Source organism: Oryctolagus cuniculus, chromosome 6 (genome assembly GCF_051225735.1).
Source record: "Oryctolagus cuniculus isolate XC-2025 breed Fujian yellow rabbit chromosome 6, ASM5122573v1, whole genome shotgun sequence".
Taxonomy (NCBI): domain Eukaryota; kingdom Metazoa; phylum Chordata; class Mammalia; order Lagomorpha; family Leporidae; genus Oryctolagus; species Oryctolagus cuniculus.
In genome coordinates this window covers 3,194,389-3,221,292 of record NC_142872.1, presented here as the reverse complement: position 1 = coordinate 3,221,292, position 26,904 = coordinate 3,194,389, and the positions used below count along the sequence as shown (strand labels likewise).

Genomic DNA, 26,904 nt, shown 5'->3' with positions numbered 1-26,904 from the left:
GAGGAAATGAGATGAAGTGATGGGTAAGCTAACTAGCTGGATTTAATCTTTCTGTAATGTACACAAACTGCATAAGTAATACAATCACAACTTATAAATTGAAAAATCAAATGACCTGACAGGTGAACGTTTATTCTTGAAAGGATTAACAATAGAAAGAACGCTTGCCCATCGTTGTTGGGACTCCACACCCAGCCACTGCTGGCGGCACTGAGGCTCCTCAGGACAGCTGAGGCGGCGCTGCCCACGGTCAGCAGCCCCACACGCAGGGGCTCGCGGGGAGCGGAAACCGATATACTGAAGCACACTCACTCTCCCGTCTCACAAGAGCCAAGGCATGGAGCCAACCCAACTGTCCATCCCAGATGGATGGCTAAGGAAATCCCTGCATGAGGTCACACAGTGGGTAGGAAGGCACTAGATTCTGTCACTTAAGACAAGACGCTCGGGTGAGCGTGAGTGAGATGAGCCAGGCTCAGAGAGACAAATCCTGCAAGGCCTCACTCACCTAGGGGACCCAAAACCGTAGATTCCTATGAGCAGCCCAAGTAGGTAGCAGAATGGAGGTTAGCAGGGCTGGGACGCATGTATGAATTTCAAACATTTTTACCATAAAAACATTTCTAATTCCATTTTTCCATGAATTTTTCAAAGCACCCATATACTTCATAACATCATGTTGTACAAAATAATGTTATCAGTCAATTTAAGAATTCAAACACCAAAAAGGGCTTCAAGGCCAGAAATTAGTAAATTTACTGAGATATGTAAGTATTAGGCAAACAGAAAAAGCAAGTTAATGCTGTAACTTCGACATCATTTAAGTAAATAGGCAGGTCAGACGCTCATCGGACACGTGGCATGACCACAGTGCGCGTAAGCTGTGCTTGGGGGGGGGGGCTTTGCTCTCCTTCATTTTTGGGGTGCAGTTTTCTGTATGCTCCCCAGAGGCTCCCCGAGGCCAATACCCTGTCCACATTGGTGTGGTCCGTGCCTGGTCATCCCACCCAGGCACTGAGCCCAGCGTCTGCAAGCACGTGCTCCCGGAAACTGCACCCCCCCAGGGAGCGGCGGCCTCTCCCCCACCCGGGTTGCACCTGGCCAGGACTGGACCCTGGGACCACACGTAGATACAGTCCCAATAACAGGCACGACCCCATGGAAGTGACAGGTGCTGAGATGACCACACGTGGGAGCCAGGCGAGGGAAGGCTGGTGTGAGGCACAGAGATCCCGGCAGGACGGCGGGGTGTCGTAGCAGGGTCCCCTGGGCCCCCCGAGTCCCCATGGTTTCTCCAGCACTGACTGCTGTTGGGAAGCCCTCCTGAGCGCTGCCGCCGTGGCGAGGAAGCTGGATGCGCGGCTCCGTCGCTGAGGGTGGTGCATGGGGAAGATGAGGAACAGAGCCACGGATCCCCTGCCAAGGACAAGTCTCCTGAGAAGAGATGGGCCTTGGAGGCTCACGCCCCGATGGGCTGTTAGCACGCCCCAACCTGGCCCATCCTCAGTGGAAGGAGAGAAACGGAACCCAGTGCTGACGGGCTGGGCACGGGTGCTCTCCTGCCACAGCGCTGGTGGGAGTAGTTTCCCTCGTTTCTGGGGAAGACTGGATAGTCTAGATTTCGTGAAAGCAGAACTCTGTGTGTTAATTTCCCCAGCCCCAGAACCTAGAGGGTCACTTTGGACATACAAGTCTCAGTCAACAGACACTTGGCCAAATGGACACTACGTGTCGGGTCCTGTTGTCACAGGAGTTCTGGGGCTGGCGTGCGGGAGGCGTGCGGGAGCAGTGGCCGCAGTCTGCTGCTCCACCACTCAGGTCTGGGTCTCTTCCCCACGAGGGGTGCCGGCTGCTTCCTTTTACCCAATCCCTCGGAAGTGACACCACGTCCGTGTCGCAGCTTGTGCTGTTACGGTTCTGATGCTACCGCTCTGTGGACCACTGCCTCTCCTCTTCCACCGGACCACAGCTTCTCTCCCATTGGCTCACCGAGCACCGTGGTCTCCTGGGCTACAACTTTTCTTCTCTGCCAGGTTCTCCGAGGAGTGCGGCAGTCTTCGGTGCCACAGCTCCTGCTGTCTGCCGGATCCTTGTCTGGGACGAGTGAGGCACTGGCACAAGGAGGGAGTGAGTAAAGCGAAGGTTTACAGAAGGAGGCAGAGAAAGCCCCCTCCCTGGTAGCCACAGGGCTGCTCCCCAAGTGCCACCTACGGCACTGGCATCCCACCTGGGAGCTGGTTTGAGTCCCTGCTGCTCCACTTCTAGTCCGGCTCCCTGCCAATGAGCCTGGGGAGAGCAGCAGAGGATGGCCTGGGGGCTTTGGCCCCTGCCACCACATTGGAGACCCAGAAGAAGCTCCTGGCTCTGGCTTCAGCCTGGCTCAGCCCCCGCCACTGCGGCCATCTGAGGAGTAAACCAGCTGAAGGAAGTTCTCTCTCTCTCTCTCTCTCTCGCTCTCTCCCTCTCTCCGTCTCCCCCTCTCCCCCTCTCCCTGCCCCCCTGTAACTCTGACTTTCAAATCAATAAATCTTAAAAATCAAAACTGCCTGGCTGGGATTTTTACACAATTCTAAAGGTTCAAGTTCACCTGATTGGTCAAGTTGCATGATAATGAGGTATTATATATAAACCAATCAGGGAGTCAGCAGAGCCTGAGTATGATTGGCTTGACCAGGAACCAATCACAGAGCCCACGCTACATGTGGACGTGGGGAGTGTGTTCAAACAGGTCTGTGGCAGGCGGCTCTGCTCAGCAGATGGAACCACATCTGGAGGTGACGTTGAACCTGTGTCCCACCCTCCGTCCCTCAGAGTTCCTGCATGGCTAAGTCAGGCGGGGGTCTTCCTTTCCTTCCCAGGGCCCTGGGGTCCCTATCAGAGGCAGGAGGAGTCTATGTCTCCTCCCCAGGAGATGGGGCACATGCTTTCAACACATTCCATTTTTTAAAATTTTTAAAAATACTTACTTGAAAGAATTACAGAGAGAGGGAGAGACAGGGATAGAGGTCTTCCATCTACTGGCTCACTCTAGATGACCACAATGGCCAGGGCTGGGCCAGGCTGAAGCCAGGAGCCAGGAGCTTCTTCCAGGTCTCCCATATGGGTGCAGAGGCCCAAGCGCTTGAGCCATCTTCTGCTGCTTTCCCAGGCCACTGGCATGAAGCTAGATTAGAAGTGCAGCAGCTGGGAGAGGAACAAGCACCCAGACAGGGTGTGGGCATACTGGGCACCAGCCCCCTCCACATTCTCTGATGGAGCACGACTCTCTGTTCTAACTTCTTGGCTTACACAGAGGCTCCTGTGTGACAGCCTTCTGTCACACAGCTCCCTCTCTGGTGTGTGACAGCCATCTGTCGCACAGCTTCCTCTCTTGTGTGTGACAGCCATCAGTCACAGCTCCCTCTCTCCTGTGTGACAGCCATCTGATGCACAGCTCTCTCTCTCCTGTGTGACAGCCATCTGTCACAGTTCCCCCTCTCCTGTGTGAAGGCATCTGTCACAGCTCCCTCTCGCCTGCGTGACAGCTGTCAGTCACAGCTCCCTGCTCGTGTGTGACAGCCCTCAGTCACAGCTCCCTCTCTCCTGTGTGACAGCTGTCTATCACAGATACCTCTCTTGTGTGTGACAGCCATCTGTCGCACAGCTCCTTCTCTCCGGTGTATCAGCCGTCTGTCGCACAGCTCCCTCTCTTGTGTGACCGCCATCTGTCATAGCTCCCTTTCACCTGTATGACAGCCGTCTGTCACAGCTCCCTCTCTCTGTGTGACAGCCATCTGTCACAGATACCTCTCTCCTGTGAGACAGCCGTCTGTCACAGCTCCATCTCTCCTGTGTGACAGCCATCTGTCACAGCTCCCCCTCTCCTGTGTGACAGCTGTATGTCACAGCTCCCTCTCTCCTGTGTGACAGCCATCTGTCACAGATACCTCTCTTATGTGTGACAGCCATCTGTCTCACAGCTCCCTCTCTCCGGTGTATCAGCCATCTGTCGCACAGCTCCCTCTCTTGTGTGACCGCCATCTGTCACAGCTCCCTCTCACCTGTATGACAGCCATCTGTCACAGCTCCCTCTATCCTGTGAGACAGCCGTCTGTCACAGCTCCCTCTCTCCTGTGAGACAGCCATCTGTCACAGCTCCCTCTCTCCTGTGTGACAGCCATCTGTCACAGCTCCCTTCTCGTGTATGACAGTCGCCTGTCACAGCTCCCTCTCTAGTGTGTGACAGCTGTCTGTTGCACATCTTCTTCTCTCCTGTGTGACAGCCATCTGTCACAGCGCCCTCTGTCCTGTGTGACAGCCATCTGTCACAGCGCCCTCTGTCCTGTGTGACAGCAGTCTGTCACAGCTCCCTCTCTCCTATGTGACAGCCGTCTGTCACAGCTCCCTATCTCCTATGTGACAGCCGTCTGTCAAAGCTCCCTCTCTCGAGTGTGACAGCCGTCTGCCTCACAGCTTCCTCTCTGCTTGGGTTGAGTTGTGTTGCAGTGTTCTGTGCTGCAGCTTCTCTTCTCTGTTCCGTTCTTTGTCTCCTGCCCACAAGGAACGAGGCCACAGGCAGGAAGGGGAGCCGAGTAAGGAAGTTTACTGAAAGAAAAGAGAAAGCACCAGGCACCTGCGGCCCCAAGAGAGGGGCTGGGCAGCACCGCCTGGCTCTCATATGTATGTGTTTCTAAAGGAGCAAGTTTGCCTGATTGGTCAAGGTATCTGCTAATGAGGTAGTCTATGAGAACCTATCAGGCAAGCAGCTGAGCCTGACTGTGATTGGTTTGGCCATGAACCAATCATCAGAGGGAAGTTAGACCTAAGCCCACATGGGCCCACGGTGGGCAGGACCTGGTGAGAAGCAGGAACCAATCAGCAAGGCCAGGAGGGGCCGGCAGCCACAGGACTCAGTACGGTCACCCAACAGCAGTGTCCTGGTCTGCTCAGCTGGGTGCCTGCCCTCCAGGGGCTGCTGCGTCACTACCATAATTTTCAAGATAACACATGGACCTTCTGAGCCAGCACTTCATTAAATTTGCCCTTGAAGAGTTAAAAATAAAAGTGTTGGCCGGCGCCATGGCTCAATAGGCTAATCCTCCGCCGCGGCACCGGCACACTGAGCTAGACACAAAGCTGGTATCCCGAAGCTGCAGAGGCTGGCGGCAGCGATGACTACACAAACGTGAACCAGGAGCTTGGCGGGACCAGCACGTGGGGAGTGTGCAGACGGCCAACTGCAATCTTAGGAGCAAACAGACGCACAGGCAGCTTGCGCTTAGCATAAGCAACCCCCAAGGCCGACATCAGAGGTGGAGACTAAGGCTGTTGTCCAGTCTAGAGTCCCAGTTCCAACTTTGTTCTCTGTCCCTACACAACACTCAGGGCCAGAACCCACCGATGGAAGCAGTGCTAGGATTGGCAGAGTGAGCAGCCAGCAGGGCGGCGGCGAGCGTGTCCAGGCGGCACGTCTCTATCTGAGGTGCTCCCAGATTGCTCCAACAGCCACACTTCCCACGCACTGGTGGCAGCTGCCACAGGAAGGTTCACGCACAGAACTGTGCAGCTACGTGTGGACAGATTGCTCAGGGAGGGGTGCAAGTCTGGGAAGAGACCCTCTGAGGTGTCAGGGAGGGCCTCACAGGAAGAGAGTGAACAGGGAGAGAAGCCCACGTGGCCGTCCATGGACACAGTGGCCCCGGGGTGTGCAGTGCACTGACCCAGAGTCCGACCCTTCCCCTGCAAGGCAGGGAAGCTGGAGCGTGGAATTGCATGCTTAGCTGTGGAGATCATGACAGCTCATCGTGTGAGACAAAGGCATACTCACATGACGCTGCCCTGAAGAGTACACGCTCACACCTCTAACGTGTACCCCGATAGGTGCACCCCACACCTGGGGCTCAATAAGCCCCTTTCATGAGCATCTTGCAATACAGGAGATGCCATCAGGGTGCAGACTGGCCTTTGGAATTCCAATGATTTGCTCTGCCAAATACCACGCACGCTTGGCAAAGGTGAACCCATTTTGAGACCCCAGCATGGGTTCCGAATATATATATGTAGGAGCTTTAGAGATTTCAGAGCTGATTTAATGGAAACATAAAAGAATTTTAATATGTCCCTACTTCATAAGGCTCCAGGGATATTTACAATAAAAGCAAAGCAGCCTCCCGCGGAGGTCTGGGACTCACAGCCGAAACTTCATTCAGAAAGAACTCTCATCATGGTCTCCTAAAGCCATGAGTGCAAAACGGCTCCCCCCAGCCCGGCCACTGCTCTGCTCACCCCCACAGCCTGTCACTGTCTCTGCTCCCTAGGAAGCCCCGCACCTCCCCGCCAGCTTCCGGAGTGCAGCCAGCACCTCCTTGTTCCTCAGGCTGTAGATGAGGGGGTTCAGCATGGGGGTGAACACATTGCTGAACACAGACAGTGCCTGGTCTTGCTCTGGGCTGTGGGAAGAGGTGAAGCTCATGTAAATGAAGATGTTCGGACCAAAGAAGAGACTCACCACCGTGAGGTGGGAGGAGCAGGTGGCCAAGACCTTCTGCCTGCCCTTGACAGAGCTCATGCGGAGCACGGCGAGGAAGATGAGTGTGTAGGAGGCTGTGATGAGACCGAAGGGGACGACCAGCAGCACCACGCTACTCACTACTACCACCGACTGATACACGGATGTGTCCTCACAGGACAGCTTGATGAGGACGGGCACCTCGCAGAAGAAGTGCTGGATCTCCCGGGACCCACAGATGGGGAAGTGCAGAGGGTAAACCGTGTGAACCAAGGAGCTGACCAAGCCTCCAACCCAACACCCAGAAACCATGTGCAGGCAGAACCTGGGGCTCATGATGGCGGGGTAGCGCAGCGGGTTGCACACAGCCACGTAGCGGTCGTACGCCATGAGGGTCAGGATGAGGCACTCGGACGTCCCCAGCAACAGGAAGAAGAAGCTCTGTGTCCCGCAGCCAACCCAGGAGATGCCCCTCTCCCCTGTGAAGAAGTTGGCAGCCATCTTGGGGACGATGGTGGAGGTCAGTGTCAGGTCGATGAGGGAGAGCTGGCTGAGCAGGACGTACATGGGCGTGTGCAGCCGGGCGTCCCCCAGGATCAGGACGATCAGAAGGGCGTTTCCCAGGAAGGCCAGGATGTAGATGAGGACCACGGCGGCGTTGAGGAGCAGGGAGTGCCGGGACCCAGGGAAGAGCCCGGCCAGGAGGAAGTCCGTGGCCGAAGAGGCGTTCCCACCCACCATGCCGCTGCACGGCCACGAGGGAGACCACTGGAGTCACTACCACGTGTGACACCTCGTGTCAGTCTGGGGGCCAGAAGTTCTAGAACCTTACCCCCGGCTCCGGGTTCTCACGTAGCCTTTGCCCCCATCTCAGGGAGAGCACTTTCCCGTGTCTCTTGAACAATCGCCTGACTTGGTAAATACAGAAGACTGGACACACGATCCACGCCAGCACTAACCGGCCTCTGCTGAGCTGAGTTCTTCCGATTTTCTTCTTTCTTTCTAAGTTGGAGAATCCTGTAAATACTAACACCCATTTCTAGAAATACAGGCTTAAACTGCTGTACACTGCTCATGTTAGCCATGGGACCTAGCTAACAACTTTTGTGCATCGGAGCAAAAATGAAGGAAATTCTAATCAGTTCTTTCAATTTGGCTTTATAAATTATAAATCAATTACTTGGTTTCATTCTAATGAAATATCCTACTGTTTGCTTGCCTCTTGGTGGGTGATTGTCCTTATGCTATACATAGGGTGAGAGAAATTGCTAGACACACAGAACTGCCAAGCATCAGTTTTCAGTTTTACTGACCAAGGAAAGCTCTTGTATTCAATAGAGAATCCTGCACCCACAGTGACTGATGAAACGTCTGTCCTGTGCTTAGATACAGACCTCGAGCTCTGCTCAGTGGTCTCCGTGCTCCCGGCCCCGCTGCTCGTGCCGCTGCACCTCTGCTCTCTGCAGGGTGAGCAGCTCCAGGAGTGCAGCCGTCCGCACTTGCACAGGCACCTGCATGCATTGATCTTCTGGCGAGCGCCAGGCCTTTCCCTGGCAAGTCGGCTCACCGAACAGTGGCCGCCCCACCCCAGCCGGGAGAGACAGTGCTGCCAGGCAGAAGTTTCCAGATGCTCGGCCTCCCGACCAGAGGGGCTCTGCTCAGCACGGTCAAAACTCCCTGAAGTCCAGTCTGTTGCTGCAGCCAGAGACCCCTAATGTAAAGCCGCGCCCCGCTCGGGCTTACACTAGCTGTTCTCCCCTGGCCGTCTGTATTCACAGTACTGTGTGGCTTTTGGACAAAAGATCAGTTAAGAAGAAAAACCACTGCTTTGACTTGAGCCGTCGCTCTGGTGAACTATAAAATGTGGCGGGACTGGCTGACCTTGCCGGCCAGTGACCATGAGCACAAATTCACTTCTCACCACACTCACATCAGTTCAGGGAGTACCACTGATGAGTGTGTGGGCAGCCTGCGTGGTCCACTCACTATCATAGCACACTTGCTGAGCGCTCACGAGGGCAGCAGTGACCTGGGACAGGGCCTAAGCAGAACAGAGGCCAGTGTGCAGCGCTGCCCAGCACCAGCCCCTGCGGTGCCCCTTGACAGTGGGCGTCAGCACCTTTAACTGTCCCATTCTCTAATCTGCCTGCGCTCCAGACACCACCTGTCTGCTATAAGGCTGTGGGCTTACAACTCAGAGAATGCAACTGTCAAGTTTAGACAGCCAACTGATCTTAAACACTAAAAACTGGAGCAAAGGAACATTCAAATGTGTCTAGCTCACTCCCGCTTTAACTTAACAATCATCAGACTTTTACTTTGTATCTTGTAAATGCATATTAACTAGCAGCCAACGAGCTGAACCAAGCGGGGGATACCTTTTAGGAAGGAAAATCTGTGGGGACTGAAACCACACCCAAAGTCAGCAAACGGCCATAGCTCAGGAAGCAAACCACCACAAGCCACAGGATAAGTTCACTGTGTTGTGCTACCTGCTGACTGCGTTTGGGCACATGATGGTGCCCCATGTTCTACTGGGTTTGGTCAGACAAGAGTACAGATCACACCACAACCCCTGCCTTAAACCCTCAACAAAAAGCAGCTCAAAATGGATCAGTATTTTAAACGTAAGACGAGAAACCGTAAAACCACTGGAGGAAAACACAGGGCAAGGACTCCAAGACATCGGCACAGGCAGTGGCTTTTTGGATCAGACTCCCAAAGTCCCAGCAATAAAGACAAAAGTAGACAAATGGGAGTGCATAAAGCCAAGGAGCTTCTGCACAGCCCAGGAAAGCACAGAGGGAGGAGAGAGCTGACAGAATGGGATCATATGTCTGCAAACCTTGCGTCTGGATCTTCCACACAGACCCCAAAGAGAAATACCGATTCCAGGCAGACTTCCCCTCGACGCGGACCCTGAGCAGGCTGAGCCTAACACAGGTGCTTCCACCTGTGAGAGACACAGTCGCCGAAGTCTGACATGTGCGAGAATCAGCATCGGCCACGTGAATTCTCTACAGAACGAGCGTTACCAGGCAAGCAGTAGGATGTGTTCCTTCCTGTATGGCATTGGCCTTGCGCACTGCTTGTGTCCAGCCCCTCCCCCGTGGGATCCCGTGCTGACACAGGACCTTCCACAGTCACACACGGCTTCTCATGGTGCAGCATGAGTCCCCTCTGTGAAGGGGAGTGAGTGCAGCTGGCCCCACGCAGATGGAGGATCACGCATTTCTGCAAATGCCCGCCGTGTCCACGGTTCTGAACACTCGGAAGGGGGGAGGCTGGTGTGTATTTCAGCTGAGCTCTGCCCGGCAGAGCTGTAATTTGTCATCAGGTCTGGGGCTGAGACCTTCACAGGGAACAGCCCCGGGGAGCAGAGTCCCCAGACTCCAATTAACTTGGATCTCAGACCAAAACAATGAACCTCAGAAATTAGGAAAAACGGTGTGAAACAGATTTTCCTCACCATGGAAAATATTCCAGTGCTTCCAGCCCCACGGTGAATGCCAGGCAGCGTGAGGACAGTTCAGACCGGGCTTTGTGGATTTCATGTGAGGAGGGTCGGCTTGCACTATCCTCACCCTCTCTCTCACACTCTGTCCCTCGTATGTCTTATAAAGTAGTTCTTTTTGAAGCAGCTGGAGAATCCCTTAGCTTCTTTTCAGTGTATAAATAATATTAATATTGAAGATCAAACATATCTAAATGAAAAGACCATGTCTCCCACTTGGTGACTATCATTTGTTCAGATAATTTGATTATCTGAGCATTATGTATGGTATCTGTAATGGCCTCACCAGTGAGGGTCTCTTGCATAATCATATAAGATGTGCTGTACCATCCTCTAGAATGTTCCCCAGCCAGTGAGCGTGATGAACATCCCAGCCACCCACAGCCGGGTCTCTTCGCCCCACCCGAGGTCCCACACATCCTCTGAAGTCCCAAAACTTCCTTTCTCTAGGAACAGTCTGAGGGCCTGGGACTCATTCAGACATAGGCACAAGAAAAACAACAACAACAAAAAATTATTGGGTGGGGCTGGTGCCATGGCACAGTAGGTTAATCCTCTGCCTGTGGCGCCAGCATCCCATATGGGTGCCAGTTCTCATCCCGGCTGTTCCTCTTTCAATCCCGCTCGCTACTATGGCCTGGGAAAGCAGTGGAAGATGGCCCAAGTCCTTCAGCCCCCAAACCTACGTGGGAGACTCAGATGAAGCTCCTGGCTCCTGGCTTTGGATGTGTGCAGCTCAAGCCATTGTGGCCATTTGGGGAGTGAACCAATGGACAGAAGACCTTGCTTTCTCTGTCTCTCCCTCTCACTGTCTGTAACTCTAGCTCTCAAATAAATAAACAAAATATTTTTTAAAAATTATTGGAAAATAATCAGTAAACACACATATCCACTGAATTCCTTTGGCACCAACAGGGAATTGTCAGCTCAAAGTGAATGGAGAGAAAGGGAGGCAAACAGGTGTTTTCCATGAGCTGGAGACAAAAGCATCAGAGTGAAACTCACATCTGCACATGTCAGAAAGGTCCACACCTGCGGCTCTCAGGAGGCTTCTAAGGACCAGGACAACTTCCCTGGGCTGTGCAGTAGAGCACTAGACAAACCGCTGTTTAGGCTGAATGTGGACGTTATCAAATGCATGAAGCTTATATACCTTAAATAAAAGGTGTCTTGGTTAAAAAAATTAAAAAGAATATAGCTCCTTAAGGACAAAGACAACACTGATTTATTTGCTTATTTGTTTTTGCGTTAATTATACATAATTATCTTTATATATTTATGTATGCATGTATGTATATCACATCTGATTTATCTTTATATCACCTGCACTAGTGGTTAGCAAAATACCACCAAATCCGGCTGGCTGCCTGTTTTGGGCTGGCCTGTGAGGTAAGAAATTTATGGAAGGGGCCAGCATTGTGGCATAACGGGTTAAACTGTAGCCTATGATATAGGCATCCCATGTGGGCACCAGTTCATGTCCTGGCTGCTCCACTCCCAGTCTAGCTCCCTGATACAGACCTGGGAAAAGCAGCAGAAGATGGTCTAAGAACTTGGGCCCTGCCATCCAGATGGGAGACCCAGATGAAGCTCCTGGCTCCTGGCTTCAGCCTGGCCCAGCCTTGGCTTTTGCGGACATCTGGGGTGTGAACCAGCAGGTGGAAGATCTCCTTCCCTGTCTCTCCCTCACTCTCTGCAGCTCTGACTTTCAAATAAATACATCTTTTTAAAAAAAAAGAAAATCATGTACGATTCCAATTTCAGGGCCTCTAAACACAGTTTATTGGAATATGTCAGGCTCATTCTGGCACACACTGGCCGCAGCAGTGTCCACACCTGCAGAGCTGAGAGTGCGACAAAGCCTGGACCATTTACCATCTGCTCTTTACAAAGGCGTGTCAGCCTGTGGCTTCCGCTACCTCTCTGCTTTGTGGACATCATGAGGGGATGATACCGCCTTCAGTGGAGTCGCCTTTCAGAGAGAGGAGTTGATACCGTATGCATACGATGGTGGATGAGGGGACACTTTTGACTCTTTGACTCCTGGATCCTGGCTTTGGATTGGCCCAGACCTTCTCATTGCTGCCCGCTGGGGAATGAACCAGCAAATGGAAGATCTCTCTCTCTCTCCCTTTCTCTCTCTCCTTTCTCTTTCTCTCTCTTTGCCTTTCTAACAAATAAATATATATTTGTCTAAAAAAAACTCTGGAAATCCATGCATATAAGAGGTCTTCAAAAAAAACCTGTGAATTGTGAAAAACCATGCATAGATTTCAAAGGTGTTTTATATCAAAAGAAATGGATGTTTTTGTTGTATTTCCATGAGCTTTTGGAAGGGTCCTTGTATAGGTGAACACTTCCTCAGAAACAAGGACAAAAGAACCACTCAAGGAGTCAATGTCAAAGTCACTGCTGGGTGCCTCTGGAGTCGTGGAAAGAGGGGTGACCTACACTCTCGAGGCTGAGAAGACTGTGCATCCCGAGAGGCTGACGGGGCACAGAGGAAGGACACTGAGGAGGCAGACAGCGATACCGGAGCAGCACACATCACTCCCCAAGGACACATCATCCCAAGGCCATCAGGTCACTGCATCCATGATGGACACCCCAGGGTCACTGAGAAGCTCAAAGTCAGGACTGAGGTGAGAGAGTGTCCTGAAGCCGCAGAGGCTGGCGGCAGCGATGACTACATGCACATGAACCAGGAGCTTGGAGGGACCAGCACGTGGGGAGTGTGCAGACGGCCAACTGCAATCTTAGGAGCAAACAGATGCACAGGCAGCTTGCGCTTAGCAAGAGTAAGTAGAAGAAAGAAATTTATGAAGTCAGAGCAGAAACAATAAAACAACAGAACTGATCAACAATGCAAAGAGGGTAAAAATACCGACAACACTGCAGTCAGTCAGAGGACACAGAGAGAGAAGTGCAGACTCAGCAACGCGGGGAGCTATCACAATGGATGCAACAGAAAGACACAGAGCAGCCTTGAAGGCACTGTGCAAAGGTGTGCGCTGTCAGACGGGGGAATCTGGAAGAGGTGGAAATTCTTAGACACCTCTCTGCCAAGACTGTGCATGAACAGAACATCGGAACAGACCAATAACGAGTAACAGGATTAAATCACTAAAACCCTCCAAAGACATTCCCAGGCTGGCTGGCTTCAGGGTAAGTTTTTAAAGAGTTAATGCCATGCTTTTGTGAACTCTTCTGAAAGGCATGGCAGAGCAGGGGACGCTTCCACACTCATGTCATAAAGCCAGAACCACCTGATACCTAAGCCATTCAAGGACATCACAAGAAAAGAAAATTGCGGATCATTAATCATGATGACCGTATATGCAAATATCCTCAACAGGACACTAGCAAAGACGCTTCACCATGACAAGTGGGATTTGTCCTTGTAATTTAAGGAGAGTTCAACATAGGTAAGTCAGGAAGTGTGATCCCTTCCACTAACAGAAAAATAAAAACATGACAGTATCAGCAGTTGCAGAGAATGCACTTCACACATTTCCGGATTCTTTTATGATTAAAAAACCTGTCATCAAACTAAGTACAGAGGGAGGTACTCACCACGATAGAGGGCGCAGCGGCCAGCTCAGCCAGCCTCCTACTCCGTGTGACGACCAGGAAGCTCTTCCTCTGCAGATCAGGAACAAGCCACAGGCCTGGTTCTCACCTGCTGTGGTCAACACAGCGTCCTAGCCAGAGCAGTCAGGCAACAGAAGCAAGTGTAAGGCATCCACATGGACGAGCAAGAAGTGACGCTGTCTCTGTTAACAGGCAAAAATGAAGCTATACGCAGAGCTTTCTAAAGACTCCATCAAAAAGGGTTTCCCAGTTGGAGCCGGTAAGGGCAGTAAAGTTGCAGGATACAGAATCAACATACAAGCATCAGCAACAGTCATCGGAGGTCAACAGGACGACTGACTAGAGGTGCAGCTCTGCTGACCCAGCCCTGTGAACCAGCCCATGGCCCCACCCACCTGACTAGGGCCATGGGAGGCCCCTGGGTGACCCACCCTGAGGGGCTCCACCTGCAGGGGCTGCAGGAAACAGCTGGGTGGCCCCACCCGCACCCTGCTGCTGCCCTGGAAGCCGTGAGGCAGCCCCGACACCCACTCAGGAGCCAGGAGGGGCAGAGCAGGTGTCCAGGAAGCAGCTGAGCGGCCCTGGCCTTCATCCTGTGTCCCCAGGAGGCTGCGATGAAAAGGCTGGGTGCTCACAGCTGAAGAGACGCTTCACATCGCCGGGGAGTGTACAGAGTGCAGCCGCTGCGGGGAATGGCACGGAGCTCCTCGGAAAGCCGGAGCAGAACCAGCACAGGATGCAGCCACGCCCCCAGTGCCCATGCGTTCACGGGGACGTGGGTCGGGCCGCTGAGGAGACACCTGCGCTCCCACGGTCTGCAGCACTGTTCTCAGCAGCCGGGTGAGGAGTCAGTCTCGGGGCCCATTAACAGACAAAGAATAAACACACACACGCATGCACACACACACACACACGCATGCACACACACATGCACACACGCACACACGCACACGCACTGCTGTACTCTTCAGCCTTACAAATAAGGACGTCCTGGCATTCGTGCCAACACGAGGAAGCTGCGGGCATCACGTTAACTCTAAAAAGCCCAGCACGGGACAGACCCACAGTCTCACTTACACAGGAAAGCTGAGAGGTTTCCACCCAGGGAGTGGACAATGGTGACCAGAGGGGATGGAGAGCTGATGACCAAAAGGCTCAAGCCTTCAGGGAGACGAGAGTGAGCCAGGCCTGCTGTGGGCAGGGTGGCGGCACTCACGGGTCGCGGACGGTGGGGCTTCAACAAATCACCACCTCATCGTAAAAGAGTGCTGACGCTGTATCATCAGCTTAATTATTCCACATCACGCGTGTACATCACATTTTCCTCATCAGCGCATCCAATGACACAGGATTAATGTATCCAGATTATATAGAAGTTATAAAAATACTAAATAAAATATGAAATTAGTGATATAAAACAGAAGGATTACAAATGTAATCATAGCTATATATATATATATATATATATGTTCAACCAGTTATTGAGAAAGACTTAACTGAGAAATTAGCTAAATTCTATGCTGAATCCCAAAGATAGCACAAAACACAGAAAATGTGAATGGATTGGAAAAAAGCTTACACAAATGTGAAAGTTAACCGGAATGAAGTACAAATGCGGCATGAACATCAGACGGGCAAAGAGGCCGCTGCCTGGGACGCCTGCACCCCTAGCCTGGGGGCCAGGAGCTCCCCCTCCGCTTCTGTGCACCCTGGGGGCAGCAGGTGACCGCTCACCTACGTGGGTCCCTGCCACCCATGCAGGAAACCCGGATGAGTCCCTGGCTCTTAGCTTCAGCCTGGCCAGCCCTGGCTATTGTGGGTGCTTGGGAAGCGAGGCTGCAGATGGAAGACATCATAGCTTCTCTCTGCTTTCCAAATAAGTGAAATTAAGCACATACACTGTGGAGTGTTAGTATCAGAAAAGGTAGTCGGCAGGTGCGCTGGCTGCGGGTCTGAGAGGAAGCCGTGAAGCTGCACAGGAGGCCACGCTGAGCCAGCAGGAACCCAGGGGGGAGACTGCGCGTTGCCTGACGGGGCGGCACGCCCGGGCACTGCTCGTGGCAAGGCGGGAAGCCACAATTAAGAGTAGGATCTCGGGTGCCCAGTGCTTCAAGATCCAAGGTTCCAAAGAAGGAGACACCCAGCAGGAGTGGCGTTTGGTTTCTGGGTCCCTGTGAGGTGCAGGGTCAGTGTGAGAACCATCGGTGGGGCCGGCCCTGGTGAGGGCAGCGGGCTCACAGGACAGGGTAAAGCAGGTGGTGTTTCCAGAGGAGGCGACGCCGACAGGCCGAGCTCATCAAACGCCTGGTACTGTTGACAGAACGGTGTGTGCATTGCCTTGTTTGTTCGTCTAGAACTCTTACTAAAAATATCCTTAGGCTACCATGTTTAATTGGAGTCCCGCAGGTCATTGTCCCTCAGGGATCCCATAGTGGTTTGTGCTCAAGCCCGAGCCGCTGACTTGAGAGCTGCACAGATTGTCCCTGTTGGCAGTCCCTGTCGGCTCTACCAGCGAGGCTGCATAAAGCCCCCGCAGGCCCCGTGGCCAGAGGGCAGAGGCGCTGCCGAAGCTGCTGAGCCCGGCGACAACAGTTAGGCCACTGCAGAGTGAGGGCAGGTGCACAGACCTCGGCCGAGGCCAGAGCACTGAAGGTATTTAACGCGGCAGGGACCCTGCTGACCCCCGCTCCGTGTCCTCACAGCCCCTCCCTGACAAGGTGAAGGCCAGCCAGGTAAGCAACCTCACAGCTCTGCACTGGTGTCCCCAGCGTGTGCTTGTGACAGGTTAGAACGGAGTGCTCCGTGTCTGCACGTGGCCAGCTGCGACGCCGAGGCCGTGCTGAGCTGTGGATCCATAGAACTCTGCGTGCACACTCTTGCCCGCCCCCTGAAAATGGTCTGGTGCGGTCTTTTTGTCAATTGCCTCTGAAGCAGCAGGTCAGAGCTGTCCATTTTAAGTGTTCATATTTTGTTATTCATTTATGCACACATGCAAATAATAGCAAATACACACCTGCAAATAACATGCATGCAAATACATATGTGTAAATGCACACATGCAATCATACATGCAAATACTAGCAAACTGAGAGCAATGCTGTCTCAGGTGCTGGACTAAGCATTCTGTTTACTGTGGTCAACCACATGACATGGAATACATGCTGAGGGTCTAAGCATTCCTCTCCTGGCACAGCACACACTCACGGCGCCGTGCAGTCCTTACTGCGATCCAGTTCCAGAAAGCTTCCCCCGGTTTCCTGGTGGGGAGGGGTAGAACTGAGGTGCTTGTTTATGCACAGGGCTGAATGTTTCTAATGCACCCCTCCCCTGACCCCCCCACCTCTCCCTGCTCCCTCCCTCACCCCTCCCTGCTCCCCACTCACCTCTCCCCAACCCTGATTACTACAATGAATGAGAAACACGTTGTGATCTTGAGAACAGAATGGGTGTAAGAATGAAAGGCAAAGGAGGAACGGCATCCCACTCAAGGCTCTGGGATGCCAGCCCTGCTGCCCTCCGTGTTCTGATTGTCCTGCCTCACCCCTCCTCCTCCACACCTCGGATGCCAGGCTCAGAGCACCGCTTCCGTTGGGGTGCGTAAATGTGAGCCCAGTTCCTGCAGCACCGGTGTGGCTGCTCACACGTGTGAGCCAGGCAGATGTGGGGAGCGTTGGCCAGGGCCCTGTCTGGTAAAGTCATTGGGGCGACTGGGCATCTTACAGAAGAGCCGTCAGGCACCTCAGGTGGGCACAAAAGCCTGGAGTCGGGGAAGCAGGGAAGGGTGAGTGGGAGTGCAGGGGAGAGATGAGTGGGGGTGCAGGGGAGGGGTGAGTGGGGAGCAGGGACGGGTGAGTAGGGGAACAGGGAGAGGTGAGTGGGGGAACAGGGAGAGGTGAGTGGGGGAGCAGGGAGGGGTGAGTAGGGAGCAGGGAGGGGTGAGTAGGGAGCAGGGAGGGGTGAGTAGGGAGCAGGGAGGGGTTTGTAGGGAGCAGGGAGGGGTGAGTCTGGGCGCCTTGCTGGGGCAGACTGAGGTCAGAGGAGCCTTGACAATGACAAGCAAAGGGACTCCTCAGGTCCAGATTTAAGGTAAAAGCGCGCGCCCACATGCACAGACGCACCTTTGGGCCCTACTGCCCAAGGAAGCACCTCGCACCCGGAGGGAAGCGGCTTAGGCAGAACTTAGCTGGCGGTGGGGGAGCGTTCTTTCTACCGTGAGGGCTTTCCTTGCCAGCGGTCTGCCTTCTGCCCTCTCCACACCGAGCCCGGCCTGGCTGGCCAGGCTCCTGGCAAGCTGCCTGGACACACCCAGCACCTCGTGGGCGGTTTTCTGCAGACAGCTGCCTTCAGGAGGAGCCGGGGCAGGCCAGACCCGGTGTGTCCCGGACGTAAGAGAGGTGGCTCGGGTGAGACACTAGAGGAGGCCGCTACAGAGCACGGGGAGAACGAGGCTGGGAGAGCTGTGTGCGCGCCCCCGAGGCCCCTCAGCTGCGGGACGCAGGGAGTCACGGAGGGACGAGCGGCCGCTCACGGGGCGCCCCTCTGCTCCTCCGTACACAGGTGAACGCAGGACGGGCTCCGGTGCATCAGCTCCGCGAGGGCACGTCAGAGGAGCCTGAGCGCGGGTTTGAGGCAGAGGCTTGCAGCTTACACGGAGCAGGGCGGTGCCTGTTCCTAGAACTCGCGGTCTTTGTGACCCGTCCCTTTCCAAGTGAGGCCGTGGACTTGGACCCATGAGCGGAGGGAATGAGACGACAGGCTCGGAGTTTGTGCTCCTGGGACTCTTCCCGGGCGTGCCACACCCGGGCATCCTCATGTGCCTCACCGTCCTGAGCTACGTCCTAGCCCTGGCCGTGAACGCCACCCTGACCGTCCTCATCACGCTGGACACCCACCTCCACAAGCCCATGTACTTCCTCCTCAGCCAGCTGGCCCTGCTGGACCTGCTCTTCACATCCACCACCGTCCCCAGGACGGCCTCCGCCTTCTTCCTGGGGACCAAGACCATCTCCAGCACGGGCTGTGGGACGCAGCTGTTTTTCTGCCTCGCGCTGGGGGGAGCAGAGTGCCTGCTCCTGACTTGCATGGCCTGCGACCGTTACGTGGCCATCTGTCGCCCTCTGCAGTACCCTGTCCTCATGAACGGGAAGACCTGCCTGTCGATGGCCGTGGGGTGCTGGGTGGGGGGCAGCCTCAATTCCCTAGTGCAGACTGTGTATACCATGCGTTTGCCCAAATGCGGCCGTCTGCAGATCGACCACTTCTTCTGTGAGGTCATGGCCATTCTGAGGCTCTCCTGTGGGGACACCTTGACGTACAGGTTGACGATACTTGGGGTGGGCATTGTGCTGCTGCTGGTTCCCTTTGGCGTCATCTTCTCCTCCTACGCCGTCATCTTCCTCACTGTCCTGCGCATGAGTTCCTGTGAGGGGAGGCGGAAAGCGCTGGCCACCTGCTCCTCCCACCTGGTGGTGGTGAGCCTCTTCTACGGTCCCACTGTCGTCACCTACATGACCCCCGGTTCCACACACAGCCCGCCCAGGACCAGGCCGTGTCTGTGTTCTTTGCAGTCGTCACCCCCACGCTGAACCCCTTCGTTTACAGCCTGAGAAACAGAGACGTCTTAGAGGCATTGAGGAGGGCTTTGAGACCCACAGCGCTCTTATCTCCTACAGTCCTGTGACCGCTTGGTGATGGCTGTGTAAGTCATCAACCCCACAGCCCGCCATGCCTGCCTCTTAACCACGGCCGGCCGGTCTGACTCCTGAGGACGCAGTCACTTGCTGACACTGCTCGGGCAACCCAGGCACATGTCTTTGGTGTGTTAGGTCACTTTTGTTTTTTCCCCTCTGCTGATACTTTTATCCTGAATGACAGCGCTGTGGGTGCTGGCTTGCTCATGCATTTCACAATGCTTACGTCACAGGTACTCACGGCAAACTCACAAAGGCAGAAAACAGGATGGTGGTTATGAGAGCCTGGGGTTCAAGGGCAAGGGGAGAGGGCGAGGGTGAGGGCACTGCATCTCAGACAGGAGGGGCAGGCCCAGTGACCTACCGCACAGTGGTGAGCACAGCTAATGAGCACACGTCCTGCTCCCAAAACTGCTGCAGGTACAGACTGCAAGCTTCACCCCCAAAAGAAGAGGAAATGAGATGAAGTGATGGGTAAGCTAACTAGCTGGATTTAATCTTTCTGTAATGTACACAAACTGCATAAATAATACAATCACAACTTATAAACTGAAAAATCAAATGACCTGACAGGTGAACGTTTATTCTTGGAAGGATTAATAATAGAAAGAACGCTTGCCCATCGTTGTTGGGACTCCACACCCAGCCACTGCTGGCGGTACTGAGGCTCCTCAGGACAGCTGAGGCGGCGCTGCCCACGGTCAGCAGCCCCACACGCAGGGGCTCGCGGGGAGCAGAAACCGATATACTGAAGCACACTCACTCTCCCGTCTCACAAGAGCCAAGGCATGGAGCCAACCCAACTGTCCCTCCCAGATGGATGGCTAAGGAAATCCCTGCATGAGGACACACAGTGGGTAGGAAGGCACTAGATCCTGTCACTTAAGACAAGACGCTTGGGTGAGCGTGAGTGAGATGAGCCAGGCTCAGAGAGACAAATTCTGCAAGGCCTCACTCACCTAGGGGACCCAAAACCGTGGATTCCTATGAACAGCCCAAGTAGGTAGCAGAATGGAGGTTAGCAGGGCTGGGACGCATGTATGAATTTCAAACATTTTTACCATAAACACATTTCTAATTCCATTTTTCCATGAATTTTTCAAAGCACCCATATACTTCAAAACATCATGTTGTACAAAATAATGTTATCAGTCAATTTAAGAATTCAAACACCAAAAAGGGCTTCAAGGCCAGAAATTAGTAAATTTACTGAGATATGTAAGTATTAGGCAAACAGAAAAAGCAAGTTAATGCTGTAACTTCGACATCATTTAAGTAAATAGGCAGGTCAGACACTCATCGGACATGTGGCATGACCACAGTGCGCGTAAGCTGTGCTTGGGGGGGGTGGGCTTTGCTCTCCTTCATTTTTGGGGTGCAGTTTTCTGTGTGCTCCCCAGAGGCTGCCCGAGGCCAGCCCCTGTCCACATCGGTGTGGTCCGTGCCTGGTCATCCCACCCAGGCATTGAGCCCAGCAACTGCAAGCACATGCTCCCGGAAACTGCACCCCCCAGGGAGCGGCAGCCTCTCCCCAACCTGGGTTGCACCTGGCCAGGAATGGACCCTGGCACCACACGTAGATACAGTCCCAATAACGGGCACGACCCCATGGAAGTGACAGGTGCTGAGATGACCACACGTGGGAGCCAGGCGAGGGAAGGCTGGTGTGAGGGACAGAGATCCCGGCAGGACGGTGGGGTGTCGTAGCAGGGTCCCCTGGGCCCCCCGAGTCCCCACGGTTTCTCCAGCACTGACTGCTGTTGGGAAGCCCTCCTGAGCCCTGCCGCCGTGGTGAGGAAGCTGGATGTGCGGCTCCGTCGCTGAGGGTCGTGCACGGGGAAGATGAGGAACAGAGCCACGGATCCCCTGCCAAGGACAAGTCTCCTGAGAAGAGATGAGCCTTGGAGGCTCACGCCCCGATGGGCTGTTAGCACGCCCCAACCTGGCCCATCCTCAGTGGAAGGAGAGAAACGGAGCCCAGTGCTGAGGGGCTGGGCACGGGTGCTCTCTTGCCACGGCGCTGGTGGGAGTAGTTTCCCTCGTTTCTGGGGAAGACTGGATAGTCTAGATTTCGTGAAAGCAGAACTCTGTGTGTTAATTTCCCCAGCCCCAGAACCTAGAGGGTCACTTTGGACATACAAGTCTCAGTCAACAGACACTTGGCCAAATGGACACTACGTGTCGGGTCCTGTTGTCGCAGGAGTTCTGGGGTTGGCGTGCGGGAGGCGTGCGGGAGCAGTGGCTGCAGTCTGCCGCTCCAACCACTCAGGTCTGGGTCTCTTCCCCACGAGGGGTGCCGGCTGCTTCCTTTTACCGAATCCCTCGGAAATGACACTGCGTCCGTGTCGCAGCTTGTGCTGTTAGGGTTCTGATGTTACCGCTCTGTGGACCACTGCCTCTCCTCTTCCACCGGGCCACAGCTTCTCTCCCATTGGCTCCCCGAGCACCGGGGTCTCCTGGGCTACAACTTTTCTTCTCTGCCAGGTTCCCCGAGGAGTGCGGCAGTCTTTGGTGCCACAGCTCCTGCTGTCTGCCGGATCCTTGTCTGGGACGAGTGAGGCACTGGCACAAGGAGGGAGTGAGTAAAGAGAAGGTTTACAGAAGGAGGCAGAGAAAGCCCCCTCCCTGGTAGCCACAGGGCTGCTCCCCAAGTGCCACCTACAGCACTGGCATCCCACCTGGGAGCTGGTTTGAGTCCCTGCTGCTCCACTTCTAGTCCGGCTCCCTGCCAATGAGCCTGGGGAGAGCAGCAGAAGATGGCCTGGGGGCCTTGACCCCTGCCACCACATGGGAGACCCAGAAGAAGCTCCTGGCTCTGGCTTCAGCCTGGCTCAGCCCCCGCCATTGCAGCCATCTGAGGAGTAAACCAGCTAAAGGAAGTTCTCTCCCTCTCTCTCTCTCTCTCTCCCTCTCTCCCTCTCTCCCTCTCTCCGTCTCCCCCTCTCCCCCTCTCCCTGCCCCCCTGTAACTCTGACTTTAAAATCAATAAATCTTAAAAATCAAAACTGCCTGGCTAGGATTTTTACACAATTCTAAAGGTTCAAGTTCACCTGATTGGTCAAGTTCCATGATAATGAGTTATTATATATAAACCAACCAGGGAGTCAGCAGAGCCTGAGTATGATTGGCTTGACCAGGAACCAATCACAGAGCCCATGCTACATGTGGACGTGGGGAGTGTGTTCAAACAGGTCTGTGGCAGGCGGCTCCGTTCAGCAGATGGAACCACATCTGGAGGTGACGTTGAACCTGTGTCCCACCCTCCGTCCCTCAGAGTTCCTGCATGGCTAAGTCAGGCGGGGGTCTTCCTTTCCTTCCCAGGGCCCTGGGGTCCCTATCAGAGGCAGGAGGAGTCTATGTCTCCTCCCCAGGAGATGGGGCACATGCTTTCACCACATTCCATTTTTTAAAATTTTTAAAAATACTTACTTGAAAGAATTACAGAGAGAGAGGGAGAGACAGGGATAGAGGTCTTCCATCTACTGGCTCACTCTAGATGAACACAATGGCCAGGGCCAATGGTAACATCAATGGCAGGTCCTGGCCTTCCTGGGAAACGCCCTTCTGACTCACCACCGTGAGGTGGGAGGAGCAGGTGGCCAAGACCTTCTGCCTGCCCTGCCGTCTGTCGCACAGCTCCCTCTCTCCTGTGTGACAGCCATCTGTCTCAGCGCCCTTCTCGTGTGTGACAGCCATCTGTCACAGCGCCCTCTCTCCTGTTTGACAGCCGTCTGTCACAGCTCCCTCTCTCCTGTGTGACAGCCATCTGTCGCAGCGCCCTATCTCCTGTGTGACAGCCATCTGTCACAGCGCCCTCTCTCCTGTGTGACAGCCATCTGTCATAGCTCTCTATCTCCTGTGTGACAGCCGTCTGTCACAGCTCCCTATCTCCTGTGTGACAGCCATCTGTCACAGCTCCTATCTCCTGTGTGACAGCCGTCTGTCACAGCTCCCTCTCTCGAGTGTGACAGCCGTCTGTCTCACAGCTTCCTCTCTGCTTGCATGGGTTGAGTTGCGTTGCAGTGTTCTGTGCTGTAGCTTCTCTTCTCTGTCCTGTTCTTTGTCTCCTGACCACAAGGAACGAGGCCACAGGCAGGAAGGGGAGCCGAGTAAGGAAGTTGACTGAAAGAAAAGAGAAAGCACCAGGCAACCACCTGCGGCCCCAAGAGAGGGGCTGGGCAGCACCGCCTGGCTCTCATATGTATGTGTTTCTAAAGGAGCAAGTTTGCCTGATTGGTCAAGGTATATGCTAATGAGGTCGTCTATGAGAACCTATCAGGCAAGCAGCTGAGCCTGACTGTGATTGGTTTGGCCATGAACCAATCATCAGAGGGAAGTTAGGCCTAAGCCCACATGGGCCCATGGTGGGCGGGGCCTGGTGAGAAGCAGGAACCAATCAGCAAGGCCAGGAGTGGCCAGCAGCCGCAGGACTCAGTACGGTCACCCAACAGCAGTGTCCTGGTCTGCTCAGCTGGGTGCCTGCCCTCCAGGGGCCGCTGCGTCACTACCATAATTTTCAAGATAACACATGGACCTTCTGAGCCAGCACTTCATTAAATTTGCCCTTGAAGAGTTAAAAATAAAAGTGTTGGCTGGCGCCGTGGCTCAATAGGCTAATCCTCTGCCTGCGGCACTGGCACACTGAGCTAGACACAAAGCTGGTATCCCGAAGCTGCAGAGGCTGGTGGCAGCGATGACTACATGCACGTGAACCAGGAGCTTGGCGGGACCAGCACGTGGGGAGCGTGCAGACGGTCAACTGCAATCTTAGGAGCAAACAGATGCACAGGCAGGTTGCGCTTAGCATAAGCAACCCCCAAGGCCGACATCAGAGGTGGAGACTAAGGCTGTTGTCCAGTCTAGAGTCCCAGTTCCAACTTTGTTCTCTGTCCCTACACAACACTCAGGACCAGAACCCACCGATGGAAGCAGTGCTAGGATTGGCAGAGTGAGCAGCCAGCAGGGCGGCAGCGAGCGTGTCCAGGCGGCACGTCTCTATCTGAGGTGCTCCCAGATTGCTCCAACAGCCACACTTCCCACGCGCTGGTGGCAGCTGCCACAGGGAAGGTTCACACACAGAACTGTGCAGCTACGTGTGGACAGATTGCTCAGGGAGGGGTGCAAGTCTGGGAAGAGACCCTCTGAGGTGTCAGGGAGGGGCCTCACAGGAAGAGAGTGAACAGGGAGAGAAGCCCACGTGGCCGTCCATGGACACAGTGGCCCCGGGGTGTGCAGTGCACTGACCCAGAGTCCGACCCTTCCCCTGCAAGGCAGGGAAGCTGGAGCGTGGAATGTGCATGTTTAGCTGTGGAGATCATGACAGCTCATCGTGTGAGACAAAGGCATACTCACATGACGCTGCCCTGAAGAGTACGCGCTCACACCTCGAACGTGTACCCCGATAGGTGCACCCCACACCTGGGGGCTCAATAAGCCACTTTCATGAGCATCTTGCAACAGGAGATGCCATCAGGGTGGAGATTGAGCTTTGGAATTCCAATGATTTTCTCTGCCAAATAACACGCACGTTTGGCAAAGGTGAACCCATTTTGTGACCCCAGCATGGGTTCCTAATGTATTTGTAGGAGCTTTAGAGATTTCAGAGCTGATTTAATGAAAACATAAAAGAATTTTAACATGTCCCTGACTTGATAAGGCTCCAGGGATATTTACAATAAAAGCAAAGCAGCCTCCCACAGAGGTCTGGGACTCACAGCCAAAACTTCATTCAGAAAGAACTCTCATCATGGTCTCCTAAAGCCATGAATGCAACCGGCTTCCCCCCAGCCCGGCCGCTGCTCTGCTCACCCCCACAGCCTGTCACTGTCTCTGCTCCCTAGGAAGCCCCGCACCTCCCCGCCAGCTTCCGGAGTGCAGCCAGCACCTCCTTGTTCCTCAGGCTGTAGATGAGGGGGTTCAGCATGGGGGTGAGCACATTGCTGAACACAGACAGTGCCTGGTCTTGCTCTGGGCTGTGGGAAGAGGTGAAGCTCATGTAAATGAAGATGTTCGGACCGAAGAAAAGACTCACCACCGTGAGGTGGGAGGAGCAGGTGGCCAGGACCTTCCGCCTCCCCTTGACGGAGCTCATGCGGAGCACGGCGAGGAAAATGAGTGTGTAGGAGGCTGTGATGAGACCAAAGGGGACGACCAGCAGCACCACACTGGTTACCACCACCACCGACTGATACACGGATGTGTCCTCACAAGACAGCTTGATGAGGACGGGCACCTCGCAGAAGAAGTGCTGGATCTCCCGGGACCCGCAGATGGGGAAGTGCAGAGGGTAAACTGTGTGAACCAAGGAGCTGGCTGAGCCTCCAACCCAACACCCAGAAACCATGTGCAGGCAGAACCTGGGGCTCATGATGGCGGGGTAGCGCAGCGGGTTGCACACAGCCACGTAGCGGTCGTACGCCATGAGGGTCAGGATGAGGCACTCAGACATCCCCAGCAACAGGAAGAAGAAGCTCTGTGTCCCGCAGCCAACCCAGGAGATGCCCCTCTCCCCTGTGAAGAAGTTGGTGGCCATCTTGGGGACGATGGTGGAGGTCAGTGTCAGGTCGATGAGGGAGAGCTGGCTGAGCAGGACGTACATGGGCGTGTGCAGCCGGGCGTCCCCCAGGATCAGGACGATCAGAAGGGTGTTTCCCAGGAAGGCCAGGACATAGATGAGGACCACGGAGGTGTTGAGGAGCAGGGAGTGCCGGGACCCAGGGAAGAGCCCGGCCAGGAGGAAGTCCGTGGCCGAAGAGGCGTTCCCACCCACCATGCCGCTGCACGGCCACGAGGGAGACCACTGGAGTCACTGCCACACGTGACAGACCTTGTGTCAGTCTGGGGGCCAGAAGTTCTAGAACCTTACCCCCAGCTCCGGGTTCTCACGTAGCCTTTGCCCCCATCTCAGGGAGAGCACTTTCCCGTGTCTCTTGAACAATCGCCTGACTTGGTAAATACAGAAGACTGGACACACGATCCACGCCAGCACTAACCGGCCTCTGCTGAGCTGAGTTCTTCCGATTTTCTTCTTTCTTTCTAAGTTGGAGAATCCTGTAAATACTAACACCCATTTCTAGAAATACAGGCTTAAACTGCTGTACACTGCTCATCTTAGCCATGGGACCTAGTTAACAACTTTTGTGCATCAGAGCAAAAATGAAGGAAATTCTAATCAGTTCTTTCAATTTGCCTTTATAAATTATAAATCAATTACTTGGTTTCATTCTAATGAAATATCCTACTGTTTGCTTGCCTCTTGGTGGGTAATTGTCCTTATGCTATACATAGGGTGAGAGAAATTGCTAGACGCACAGAACTGCCAACCATCAGGTTTCTGTTTTACTGACCAAGGAAAGCTCTTGTATTCAATAGAGAATCCTGCACCCACAGTGACTGATGAAACGTCTGTCCTGTGCTTAGACACAGACCTCGAGCTCTGCTCAGTGGTCTCCGCGCTCCCGGCCCCGCTGCTCGTGCCGCTGCACCTCTGCTCTCTGCAGGGTGAGCAGCTCCAGGAGCGCAGCCCCCGCACTTGCACAGGCACCTGCATGCAATGATCTTCTGGCGAGCGCCAGGCCTTTCCCTGGCAAGTCGGCTCACCGAACAGTGGCCGCCCCACCCCA

The 26,904-nt window shown here is 54.3% G+C and overlaps 2 protein-coding genes and 1 long non-coding RNA gene across 6 annotated transcripts in view; all 3 read right to left on the bottom strand.

The window, feature by feature from the left end:
• Positions 1-124: 124 nt before the first annotated feature.
• LOC149125945 (uncharacterized) overlaps positions 125-26,904 on the bottom strand; it is a 69,428-nt gene continuing 42,648 nt past the window's right edge. For 2 of the 4 annotated variants that reach the window (XR_016235004.1, XR_016235006.1), the window contains one exon: positions 19,832-21,844. This is a non-coding gene — a long non-coding RNA (uncharacterized LOC149125945). Of the gene's footprint in view, positions 2,112-13,620; positions 13,775-19,831; positions 21,845-26,904 lie in introns of those variants that run through there. The other 2 variants (XR_016235005.1, XR_016235007.1) reach the window with 2 other exon arrangements.
• LOC149125947 (olfactory receptor 2L3-like) lies at positions 6,124-7,450 on the bottom strand. The gene has a single exon (XM_089334630.1). The coding sequence runs from the start codon at positions 7,226-7,228 to the stop codon at positions 6,293-6,295; it is 936 nt and encodes a 311-aa protein (XP_089190756.1). The 5' UTR covers positions 7,229-7,450; the 3' UTR covers positions 6,124-6,292.
• LOC100347882 (olfactory receptor 2L3-like) lies at positions 25,119-26,054 on the bottom strand. The gene has a single exon (XM_051828557.3). The coding sequence runs from the start codon at positions 26,052-26,054 to the stop codon at positions 25,119-25,121; it is 936 nt and encodes a 311-aa protein (XP_051684517.3).

Bases quoted from the DNA above. Each gene is read 5' to 3' on its own strand.
- LOC149125947 (XM_089334630.1), bottom strand. From the start codon at position 7,228: ATGGTGGGTGGGAACGCCTCTTCGGCCACGGACTTCCTCCTGGCCGGG.
- LOC100347882 (XM_051828557.3), bottom strand. From the start codon at position 26,054: ATGGTGGGTGGGAACGCCTCTTCGGCCACGGACTTCCTCCTGGCCGGG.